The 12,683-nt window shown below is 40.0% G+C and overlaps 1 protein-coding gene across 2 annotated transcripts in view; it reads left to right on the forward strand.

Annotated features, from left to right (window-relative positions):
- Nucleotides 1-12,116, forward strand: part of LOC119741036 (coiled-coil domain-containing protein 171-like) — a 28,152-nt gene extending 16,036 nt beyond the window's left edge. Inside the window, exons 14-29 of one of the 2 annotated variants that reach the window (XM_038216632.1) lie at nt 137-304; nt 1,153-1,341; nt 2,371-2,618; nt 3,648-3,788; nt 4,220-4,338; nt 4,980-5,117; nt 5,592-5,818; nt 6,147-6,329; nt 7,084-7,275; nt 8,285-8,430; nt 8,872-8,986; nt 9,298-9,360; nt 9,541-9,690; nt 10,311-10,435; nt 10,755-10,811; nt 10,899-12,116. In XM_038216632.1, coding sequence (XP_038072560.1) covers nt 137-304; nt 1,153-1,341; nt 2,371-2,618; nt 3,648-3,788; nt 4,220-4,338; nt 4,980-5,117; nt 5,592-5,818; nt 6,147-6,329; nt 7,084-7,275; nt 8,285-8,430; nt 8,872-8,986; nt 9,298-9,360; nt 9,541-9,690; nt 10,311-10,435; nt 10,755-10,811; nt 10,899-10,983 — 2,346 coding nt within the window. In that variant the 3' untranslated portion in view covers nt 10,984-12,116. The remainder of the gene's footprint in view (nt 1-136; nt 305-1,152; nt 1,342-2,370; nt 2,619-3,647; nt 3,789-4,219; nt 4,339-4,979; nt 5,118-5,591; nt 5,819-6,146; nt 6,330-7,083; nt 7,276-8,284; nt 8,431-8,871; nt 8,987-9,297; nt 9,361-9,540; nt 9,691-10,310; nt 10,436-10,754; nt 10,812-10,898) is intronic. The other variant, XM_038216633.1, reaches the window with a different exon arrangement.
- Nucleotides 12,117-12,683: the final 567 nt, after the last annotated feature.

Raw genomic sequence — 12,683 nt, forward strand, 5'->3', positions numbered from 1 at the left:
AATCATTCTTAAATTTGTCTTCACTTCAGTCCTTGTCTTTCAAGATAAGACCAAACATCAAAGCTTTTAGGTTTTGTCATACTTGAAATATTAGTAATTGCCGATTGCTTATTCTTGTTTTTACTGCAACCTGTAGAAGCGACGGATCTACCTTCACAGCTTGTACCAGCGCATCATGGCGGGCAGAATTGTCTTGGATCCTAAGGAGCCCATCTTAAGCAGCTTCACATGGGATGAGCTGAGTATCGCTGTCCAAGATCAGATCGTCGGATTGATGACGGGACTGAACCGAGCCAACGAGAAGGTAAGATTTGGGGAAACTGAAATCGTCATCGGATCTCGGCAAATCAGCAGCAGTTATTTGGCACTTAATACAGCCTATCTCAAAAAAACCTGTAGCAGTCAATCCATTAAAATTAAAAATTATAGGACTCACTTTTTTCAAAACTTATCTATAGATTCTGAAGGTGTAGTAAATACTCTACACAATGGTCTTGATCCCATCTCATTTGGACACCCCAGTCCAGAGATTCAGCTCATTAAATGAAAGGACTTGAATTCCAAGTTGGGCCACTTGGTATCTAATGAAAGGCATGCACATGCCAAGAAGGTAAATAAAGTGGCCCAAACAAATTTTGACAGTCTTTACGAGCTTTGCCGTAAAAGGTCCAGAAAAAAAATCCTGTAAAGAGTAAAGAAACACTCTGTCATCTCATGGTAATTTTTTTACAAAAAAAGTGTTTTAGTTTCCCCAGAAAACAGTGTTGTTTGACAGCTACATTTTTTTTGAGACACCCTATATTGTGTCTAGGTTCACACGAAGGCAATGACTGTTTTGCAGATCAAAATTTCCATGTTTAGGATTAATAACATGTCAACATAACAGTCCATTGTGGTCAGTCCATTACATTTAGTGACAATTAAGAACAATAACACTATTTGCATATAACTGAGTTTTAGTTTGATGTTGGTTTCTTCCTTGAAGTGTTGCAAAAATTGAAAATTACCGTTTAAGAAACGCAAAGGAATCTTGAATTGTATTGAAAATTTAAACATTAAAAACAAATCATATTTTTCTGACAAAATTTATTAGGGTAAATTCAACACTTCAGAATAAATATCTCTTTGACCTGTAACATTCCTAATCTGTAGGTATCACATCTTGAGACAGTGATTCACAACAAAGACGAGCTACTACGAGAGGTACAACATTCCCACGAGGAAAGCTTGGAGAGGCTTAGCGTCAAGGGAAAAGAACAAGAGAAGAAATGGCAACATCAACGCTCACAGCTGGAGGAACAATTCAGCCAGCAGTTGGCCGATCTACACATCAAATCACAGGTACTGATGAGAGCAGAGTTCCTAGCCATTCTGGGAATCAGGGGAATCTTGAAAATGGGTTTCCATTTGTCCAGCCAGGGAAAACTCAGGTTGGGGAGTCAGGTTGGCGTAGCGGTACTTTCCTCGCCTTCCACCGCTGTGACCCGGGTTCGAATCCCGCCTGGGCCAATATGTGGATTGGGTTGTCAGTCCCTACCCGATTCCGTGGGGTTTCCTCAAAATGTTCCTCTTGGCTTTTCCTCCCACCTCTAAAACTGTAATTTCTGCTCATTGTCTTCTCTCTACAGGTTTCTTTAGGCTTTCGAGCTACAGTGCCTAGGGCACTTTTAAGGAATCCTTGGGTTTTTTTTACCAGAAAGAAAAAAGAAAAGAAAATAACTTGGGGAATTTGGGAAAAACAACCAAAACTTAGGGAACCCTCGGGGAATTTGACAGTGACACAGAAGGGAAAGGTTTTTGCCTGTTTGGCGTATTTGTGCCGTGTATCCAAGTTGTGTTCATTGACTGACTGGCTATGGTGGCTATTAAAGTGTTCATGCAGTGTTAATGTTAGACACCTCTCCGGACACTAACAATTGGCTGTGCTACACCACCTCATGTCTTCCCAGCAACCTCGTTAAAGTGCAAATTTTTCTGATGGAATTTTGCACATTTTTTTGGGAAATATCAGGGAAACTCAGGATATTTTGTTTTTATATAGTGCTGGGAACCGTGCAGAGATTATGCTGGTTTTTTTTTTTCACTGTAAATCATGCCACGTTAACCCTCATATGCAAACATATAGTATGGACCAAGTTGTCCTTTCAGTCAAAATCAATCAAGTGACATTTTCAACAGTTAAGAATTCGCAGCTTACATAAATAGGACTGACTGGCTGTAACTGTTTATGTAACTCGATCAGCTTTGCTTTGACTGTGGGTAACTGATAAGCCAGCTGTGCCCACAACTTGCCTGCTTTGTCGGTTCATGGTCTGTTGACTGAGTTTGACCTTTCACAGTTATTTGAATATTCTTAATCTTTTCCCCCAGAAAACTCAAACTCTTGCCGACCAAGCTTGGGAGAAAGCTCGACTGACCGGAACAGTCAAGCAAGGCTTAGAAGCTGAATGCACGGAGCTGAGAGATCAACTGACCCTGGCGACGAGGGAACGATCGAGGCTCCTGATTGGCTGCTGTCTGATGGCCGGCGCCCTCATGCCAATGTTCTCTAGAGTCAGTCAGCTTGCTGCTCAGAGAGCGTCACTGGAGGAACAGGTCCATGGACTGGAGACAATGAGGTGAGAAATGTTGGCCCCAAGCAGTATTGAAGGTGGACCTTAACCCTAACCCCTGTTACAAGGGACAGGGTTCCCACAGTCACGTAAAAAAACAGGAAAATCTTGGAAGTTATGGAATTTTGTTGATTTTCCAAGAAAAAAAGTCATGGAAAACTCACGGAATCCTGCATAACCCATACATGATGATGGTTATTATTTCGTTATGGCAGTCTTCCAGTTTTCGGCCCAGTTTTTATACCCCCTCTTTAAGCATGTATGCTCTTGTTGCATGCTCAGTGCACCCTTGTGACGCTCAGCTCAGTGGTCTTGTGTCACACTGGAAGGCTGAAAGAAAGTGTGACCATTGCCTCAGTCTGATTACTGGCCAGTGTATTGTAAATATGCTCCTAAGATGCCAAAACACAACATAGGAATGTGTAATGGAAAGCCCTTATTTTGTCCTTGAAAAACCATGGATTTTCATTGTAAGATTTGTGTAGGAACCGTGCAGAAGCCATTCAGAATCAGCCCAAAGCCAACACTGTGCTGTAAAACAAAGGCACATTATTAAATTTTGTAATGCAACAAAATTAAAAATTAGCACATGTATGTTGGGGACGCACAGAGCTGTATACATCAAAACCCAATTAATCTGCTGTGGGATTTTGACATATTTCCAAAAAAAATCACGATTTATAATAAATGCAGTATGCAACAGATAAAGTCTCTATGTGCAGTTTATAGGAGGCAGAACTTTTAAGCTGCAACATAGTTTCTAGTGTGCTTCACGTTACCACAGTATTAAACCGCACTTACTACTTTATCCACTTTTGTGCAGTGACATTGAGACATTTGTGAACAGTATTAACCATTTAGCACTTGTTCTTCATTGTATTATCCATAAAACCATAGAGAGCTTGGGGCGGTTGTGGGTGGTGCAGGGGTAACAGGCAGGGCGGTTTAGGGCGGTACAGGGACTATTGGTTATTAAGATTAATAGTGTCTGACTATGAATTGTTAAAGGTGAAGTTTGGGCTTTTTAATTCACAGGAGACAGGCCCAGGAGCTAGCCAACACTCTGTCCATGGAGGTCAATGACCTGAAGAAGGATTATCAGGACAACAAGCGGCCGGCCAGGAATCTAGTCATGCTGTTCAGAAAAGCCGTCATTGTGGTCCTAGCAGCGAACAGGTAGGAACGTACAAATATCTGAAGAAAATAAATTTGACGGGGAGATCACATTGATCCACCGATCTTCCAAGCGGCCAGCTTTCTTATGGCCTGCTCAAAATATTGGCTTTCTTGCGGCTAGTATCCGTGGTTAAGTGGCCTATTAACTGGCCTGTGTTGACCAATCTAGTGGATGTGGTGGTTGATTGCCTGTCTGTACGCCTCACGAAAGCCTTCAAAATGCTTATAGAAATACACATGCATTCTCAGTGATATTTTACTGGCCGCTTTCTTGCCAATTACTGGCCAGTTCAAAAAACTGGTCTGCTGGCCTTTCTCCTGACCTGTCTGCTGGTTCTGAGAAGTGCAAGTGAACATGTCAATTTCAATTGAAACCAATAAAAATCTAACATCTTAGGTTTGATTGATGTTCAATTTTGTTTTCCCTGTAGATTGCATCACTTCGGTCTGAGGAGTTGTGGCATCTTCACAGCAGTAGACAATCCGTCAGGTATTCATTCCGTCCCCGTCTGCTCTGGTGATGTCAAACAGCCACAGAGACCGTTCACTGGTAAGATTCCCTAGTACTTGTGAATCGTACGTAAGAAAGGCTTAAACATTTATCTTGGCTTGGTAGCATATAAAACATGGAATATAATAAATCATACACATCCTATCTGTTAGACTCAATAGTTAGTTGCTGATCATTGCAAAATGTGTAAATTAACCATCTTGGAATAGATTTAGTACTCATGTGCTTCTAATGTTTTGTAGATTAAAACTTTGTGTGAATAAAACTAGAAGGCAAATTACGTGAATATGATGATGCACCTATCAATCCCCCCCCCCCCGCCCCCTCGACCAAATCCCCATCCCTAGGGCAAAATGTAAGTGACAATCTCCATCGTGCATGGTTGGGACGCCCTAACCTGGTTTTCCGTCAACCTAATGGTAAACATTTTGTGAGTGACTAAAATCCCCACCCTTGGGCTTGCAAAACATGACCAAATCCCGACATAACACCTGGGGCAGCGTGAGGGTGGGGGGGGGGGACAACTCACAGGTACACAGGGTTTCCGACTAAACCTTTGAGAAAAGTTGCGAACTGAGAAGATTCTGTGTTCTTTGTGTTGATTTTTCTTAAATGTGTGATATCACATCCTCAATTCAGACAAGGACATGAGTACATGAGGTATGAATTTCTCTTTTCAGGTTTGAGATCATCACCTGACAAGCGCAGTCACAGGAGCCATGTACAGAGCAACGTCTCAGGGTGGTTGACTAGCTCCGTGTTACTGACTGCTGTGGTGGATTCGTGCTCGGAACTTCATGAGCTTCTCAGTGATAAAGGTTAGGGTTTGAAGTCCACAAAAAACAAAAACAAAAATTCTCGGCTTCTTTTGTTTTGTTTTGTTTTTATTTTAAAGTTTATACAACTTTTGTTTTCATAACGGGCTATAAGGATGAATTTCTGATGAGAGAAAGTAAGATTATCACAATCAAGTATTTTTGTAAATTGTATATGCAGCATCGCTTCAGTGAAAAAAAAAAAAACCAAAGCTGAAGAAGAGTTTAAAAAACATTTGAAATGGGTTAACATTTGGGATCTGTCTGAAACATGGAAGGAAATCACAGGTTGACATATAACAGTGGGAATAATACACCATAAAATGTATACATTGTTCCTTCAGATTATTGGTCCTGATTGGTCCGAAAAAAAAAAGATCTCAAAAAGTTCAGTTTTTGTTCTGGAAACTGGGATAATATCTTTGTCCAGGATCAAGTTTCGGGTGTTGTAAATGATGGTGTGTTTATGACTTGCAGATGAGTCCAAGTCCCAGCCCCAAACCATCAGCAACACAGCCAAGTCATGCTTCATCAAACTCATGTCCAAGCTGACGCCCATTTTTGAGGCGTCCTGTCTCCACCCCTCAAGGCGGAGTTACGGAACGAGGGACAAAGGGATGCTAGTCCGTCTCCTTGGGTATGGTCTGAGTCGGGGAATCACTCACTCTAACATCGATGGAACGAGGAACATGACGTCATCACAGGTAGATAAAAATGGAGATGATTGTGATTAGACGTCCTTACCCTGCCAGACGCAACACAAAGAAGCAGGTGTAATAATCCGTGGGATCTTTCTGTATTGAGCAGTCAACACCAGTGCATTAACAACCAATTCTGAGACAATAGGAGCTTGGCCAATTGAACAATGCCAACCTGCCCAAACGGACTCTGAGGCAGTTTGGCCTTGAGATTTTTTACCAGTTGGGTCTCTCTCACTTTGACAAGTGTTGCGTACTGTTGGGGTCGGCAGTTATTTTTTACTGATACAAGGCAGCTGATTTTTAATTTCTGATCAATTTTTTTTTTCGTAAGGAAATCATGGCATGTTTGCAGCGCAACATCATCAACTTCACTCAGCGTCTGCACACAGCGGAGGTGGAGAGACGATCCTTGAGGCTGGAAACGGCCAAACTCAGACAAGAGAACGACGAGTTGAAGATGGAGACAGAGAGAGCGAAAGGCATGGAGAATGAAATCACACAACTCAGAGATGTAGTAAGTGATTCGTTAATTGATTGTTTCATCGGTTGACTAATTGATTAATTGATTGTATGGACTGTTCTGGATTTGGCGGTATATGCCCCACCCACTGCACCCATCTGCGTTTCCCTAATCATGGGTGGCGATGATGCCGGGGGGGGGGGGGGGGGGGGGATGTCCCCCCAATAATTTTTTTGGTAGGGGACACAGATAGTGATGTCCCCCACCTCCAATAATTTATCCCAACATGTATAGATTTTACCCCAACGTACCAACATTTTCACGTTATTTTTTCCTAAATGGTTTTTATATCTGTAAGATATTGCTTGTTCATTATCCTTATATCAACAATTGCACATTATCAATAAAATGGGTGTAATTGCATATGTATGTATACATCCATATGTGCATGATATGTGTATACACTTTGTACAGCGTCCTCTATGGTCAGATTGTGTCCAACCCCCTGTCCCCCCCCCCTTCCCCACCCCATGAAGTTACAGACAGGAACCATACAAGTTAAGATAATTACATTTGGAAAAATTGAAAAATTGACCACATGAAATATTGTTAACCAATTTCTGATTGTCATAATTGATTGACACTACTTCTGAAATGAATTAATGTCTCATTGATTCCTTGTCAAAATCATGATTTATTCAAGAATCACTCATCGGCCGCTTTAAAACACCTTCATTTTCAGATGTTTCAGTAATTTTGATTACAAATCAAGTCATTTCATCAAAACTCCATTTTATCTAACCTTCAGAGGCAAAACATGGTCATGCGAGAAAAGTTTGACAGCGTCTGCCAGGAACTGAGCAAAGCGTTGTCACGGGAACAGCAAGCCCAAGATTTACTGAACGAACAGAGTCGACAACTAGAGGAGTTAGGAATGAGATTAAACATGTACACCACGGAGGAATTAGAGAAGGATGCGACCATTACGGAAGCTGTCAAGGTAAGAGTGGCTGGACGAACACAATTTTTGATATGAATGCGACAAATTTGCAATCTTGTGACAGATAGTTTAAAGTGTGATTTCCTTATTACTGTGAAGGCATCAGAGTATATTCCATAAGTGGGGGTGAAGTGGTTTGCCCAAGGACACAACATATGACCAGCAGCTGGATTCGAGCCCCTGACCCTCTGATTATGAGTCATGAACCCTAACCCCTTGGCCTCCCTCCCTCAGTACAGAATTGTGAAGAAACACAATCATTGTGGGCAAGCCGAAATAACAACCAAATAATGAAATGTACAATGCATGTGGGTGATTCCAGTGTTACGTAATGTCTGTGACAAGCTTTTAAGAGCTTTTTTAAGAGCAGTGCATAAATCTGAAAATCGTGATTTTTAAAAAAATCTTACATATGCATCATCTAGTAATGGTATTAAAAGGAGATTACAGACTAGGAGTTTTGGATCATTTCTCTACATCATTATTAATTTTATCATGGTTAATTGGCTCTGTCACGAACATAACACTTCCTTTCATAACGCTGAAGTTGCCAGCCATGTATACATGACATCCAGTCAGGGTATCCGCTCCGTTCACAAGTACCCCCTCACCAGTAAAGAAAGTACAGTTGGGGGTGACCGACCGACGCCATCTTGCCTGACTGCAATTTTGCCGCGAAGCGCGGCCACCACTAGCACTGCGTGTACATAGTACAAATGTACAACTGAATCCCCTGGTGTACATGCGTCACACACAAGGAACGGTGCGCGTCAACCAGCGAAATGTCCCGCCCATGGGACGTCTTTGCTAGGTAAAAGGGTGCCCTCTTTCATTGGCTCACGGAGCCCATATACAAATAGTTTCTTGGAGTAACTTTAAATTAAACCATACCACCACCTTTAGTTCCTGGGCCTAAATCAACATCCCTGAACAGGAGCAGACCAAATTGAATCAGAACCCCTGACTTTTTGATACTATATCTGATTGAGATCCCTCCTTTATCTGACAGGGTTTGTCTGAAGCCAAGATGGAGCTACGTCGCAAGGATCAATCCATCCATCAACTCAGCAAGAAATTGTCTGCCCTTGAGGAAGAGAAGAAGTCGCTTCAATGCAGTGTGCAAGACGTGCAGAGCGTGCTACGATCCTCTAACAAGTACGTCCACATCTAAACTCTTGTACTTCTATAATATCCAACTGAATTTTCCTGGGCAACTTGAGATGGCACTAGTTACAGTCAAGTCCACTGCAGGTCCACGCAAGTCTAGCAAAAAGTCCAGCAAAAGTCATCCAGTTCCATTGACAAAGGCATTTCTTTGAAATTCTTCATCCGATCTAACTTGAGACTGCACTTGTTATTTAAGTGGACTTGTGATTTACTTTTTGACTGGACACGTGATCGGACTTGTGATGGACTCGACTACATCACCAGTCAGAGCCAGAAGTCTTCAGCTTAAACAAACTGTTGTCATTTTGTAACTGTTACAAAGACGATTACATGGGAATGCTTCAAAGTGGTTCTTTCGCGAGTAATATAATGTTTAAGATTATTCACTTGACATGATAGAAAGTTTTTGTCTTTATTTTGGTTGAGCAGAGACAAGGACAAGTTGGCAGGCTATTTGCAGGCTGTTCAAGCAGCTGTGGAGGATACAAAGCGACAGCTGATTGGTCGAGCTGATAATCGATCCATCGATGCAGCACTCAGACAGGTGAATAACAAATGCTGCATTTTTTTTTTTGTTCTCAAGATTGGATTTAATACATTTTTAATTTTTTTTTCCAGGCAGTTGCATTTCATGTTCTGGGACTGATTTTGTGAGCCTGATAAGCACTAAACCTTTGGTCAGCACTCAAAACTTAGCTTGGTGAAAATGTATTACTGGCTAGAATATCGTGTTATCTATGTCGTGATGGGGAGGAACAGGGTCAATTGAATGGAAGATCCGTCAAATGGAATAATCTAAATTTTCCACTATATATTTTCTTATGTTAATAATTGTTTGCGATAATTTTTGTTAAGGTGTTGATTCATCCAGAGGAGCGAGGACTTGATGGTATAAGTGCTGAGGTTATTGCAATAAAGGTAAACATATAATATTTTTCTAATTTAAAGTGAAATTACTCTGACAGCAATAATACTATCTCCAAGCAAATAACTGTTTGCAGTCATGAACAGTTTGAAATAATTCTTTATGGTAGCAGTTAACATAATTATCGCAAGTGCATTTACATATTTACTGAAATCAATTTTTTTTTTACCCAGAGTCTCGTGGCAGCATTTGTGGATACGGTACAAACAGCTTTATCCCGTCTGGTTGCCTTGGAAACAGAGATCGCATCCCACAAGCAGCACATTGCAACAATGAAGGAGGAATTGAATGCGGCCTGCAGACGGGCCTATCCTGATGAGGAAGTAAGCTCCATCCTTCCCCTCCCCCCTCTCCCTCTGTATCATGGGCATAACCTTGACCCAATTTCATAACACTGCTTAACACTAAGCAGAAAATTGTACTAATCTTAAGCACTATTTCATGGCGTGTTGCGTGCGCATGGAGATTTCTACTGTTACATCACTGATTTAAGCAATGTTTTCCTCTGAGGTATTAGCGTGCCTTTTGTGTGCTTACTGCTCAAACTCCATGAAATAGACGGAGGCTCAATAGCAGAAAATTCCGTGCTTAGCAGGGCCATCAAATTGGGCCATTTTCTCGGTGCTGTGGTTTTCTTAATTTCCTGCGCCCATCTCCGTAATATAATCCTGTAATTTCCAGAGCTTAAGAAAGGATTAGTTCTGATTTCCAGCAACACCCACATCAAGTAATTCACTTTGCATTTGTGTACAGGATTCTGTACAATGATGATTATCCTGTACCAATGATCATGGTCGAGAAAGATGGGTATGAAAGGAGGCAACATTATATACTACACTCATTGTAAATGTTCACTGTCAAATCCTTTTTAACAAGCATCAGTCTGACATGCGCAACTGTCTTTTTTTGGTTTTAATACTTTTTGTGTTTGTGATTGTTCTAGCAGGAGCAACTTAGAGATGGTTTCTTGAGACACGATGCTTCAAGAATCCCTGAGCGATCCTTTGGAAGGTCGCGACCTCTGTATGAGACGGACAGAAGCTACAAGGAGCAGTTTATACCCCTCAGGTAAGAGGCTTGGTACAGTCCCAAATTTGTAAACAAGTTTTTGTACTGAATAGTTCTTGAAATCGTTATTCATTAAATATAGAACTTTTTGTACATTGTAGCTTTGTTACTAATCTTGTAATTAACACATTTCTTGATTTTACACATTATAAAATATATAAAAATGCAGGAAAATAAATGTCCTATTTACAAGAAAGTAAACTCGCAGTGAAGACAGTCAGGATGGAGAAAAACCATTTTACAGCATTTTGGAAAGGCTCTTGCCACAATGGTTGTTGTTCATAAAATTTAATAAGCTACCTTCTCTGTTTCTTTCCAGAGAGGAGCCAGATTTCAGCATGATGACACAAGAGGGCGCTAGTGGAATGAAGCCAAGGTGAGGGGACATGTTTTATTCATTAACAGCCAAAGAATTTTTACAAACATAAAAGCTATATTACTATACAACAACTTTTTTTTCCAGTCCGTACACAGCTCAGACAACGCCACTTGCAACAAGTACACAGAGGAAATCAACCAATAGGGGAAGACATTTCAATCATCGCTAAACAATCACTCTGTCGTCACAACTGGTTTTGTAGTCCACATGTGTTATCCCTGCTTGCCTCGGAAGAAATGAATTTCTTCCTGATGAATTTTTGGATGAACGTCAAAAACTTCTGTCAAGACACTCTCGTGTGCGCTACAAATCTATTTTTTATCCATTGGCCAACACACTGTCACTTTGATGAAGCTCAGTTGTATGTAAATTGAGATTCCAATCATCTTGCAGCTATGAATGGACTTCTCTGCAGTACAATTTTTCAGAGTACAATTATTTTAGCTGGTTATCAAATCTTTATGAAATAATTTTTATTGAATACTTTTTATTTGATGCAGATTTTCTGCAGAAACAAAGAGTCTTTTTTTAAACTTGAGACAACAAGCTGACGTGTCAGCTCAAATGTTTATACCTGTGTTACGGTTGCCATGCATTTGACCGAGTATTAAAGTGTTTTTAAACTCCAAAGCCCAAAAATTGCCTTTTTCCCTTTCAAATTTCAGGAAAGAAATCTGCCAGAAATATTATCTTTGACTGCTGATGCTTTGTACAAGATTTTTGCTTTGTAAACAAAATACATGTAGCTATAAATGTGTGTTGGGTGTGTGGACTTGTGCTGTGCCTATCAAACAAACAATGCAATCAAATAACAGAATTATAATTATAATCTGAATACCAAGATCAAACGTCAATGTTAAATCTAGGAACAAATTCTTCTTAAAGTTTGGAATTTCTGAACAAATTGTACTACTCTAGTACAACTACCAGTTGCCTGTATGAACAAGTGTTTCCTTAATACTTCGCACCTGTTTTTGACATTTCGTCAGGAGGTCTGTTTAATTGCCACTTTGAAATATGTGTAAATATGTGTCGTGGATGTTTTATTGATGCCTTGCTCGACAGTGCGAACATACTTGAACATTTTAAAATGAAATTTGTATTTTTATCACTAGTGACTAGAGTGATAAAATTTGACATGGCTACTGCAATAATTCATGACTATTTCACGATTTTTCCATTTTGCTTAGCAAAAGCTTGTTTTTATCTGTATATATTTTTGTAAAGGAGTGAAATGTGTACATAAGGAGTTGTAAGATGTTGACAGCTGAATGAACAAATAAAAACTTTGTGCTTTCGCTACATTCATCTTTGACTATTCATAATTTGTGTCAGGGTGATGTAAATTCAATACAGTATTTTTAAAGGCAGTCGTTGAAGGGCAAAACCTAATATTGAACATCACTTGACATATGAATCAATACACAGACAATTCTCTTTATTTCAAAACCATTTTATTATATTAAATTTTTGCCCCCCTGTTGGACATCCTTTTCGACACAATGCAAATATTTTACATTTTTCAAAGCATTTTACTTCAGGTACAGAAACTTTTCTTTATTAAAAGCAGTCGATTTCCTATGAAAAACAAGTACTAGTACTTCACAAAACTTGGAATTCCCTCATTTGATCTGCAATTCTATGTCAGCATATGTACACAAAGGCCTTTAAAAAGCTCAGCAAATACTAGCAAATACTAAAATTTTGAAAACAAAAATATTCACAAAAGGTCCAAAATTAGTAACAAATAAAAGTTAATGGACAAACATTTCAAATTATTTAAATAATAGGCAAGAGAATCTTGAGTGATTTCAGCTGGTCCATGATGGCACTTCCTGTTACCTTTCCGTCAGCTGCACTCTGGACAGA

Source organism: Patiria miniata, unplaced genomic scaffold, assembly GCF_015706575.1.
Source record: "Patiria miniata isolate m_02_andy unplaced genomic scaffold, ASM1570657v1 HiC_scaffold_5, whole genome shotgun sequence".
NCBI classification, from domain to species: Eukaryota; Metazoa; Echinodermata; class Asteroidea; order Valvatida; family Asterinidae; genus Patiria; species Patiria miniata.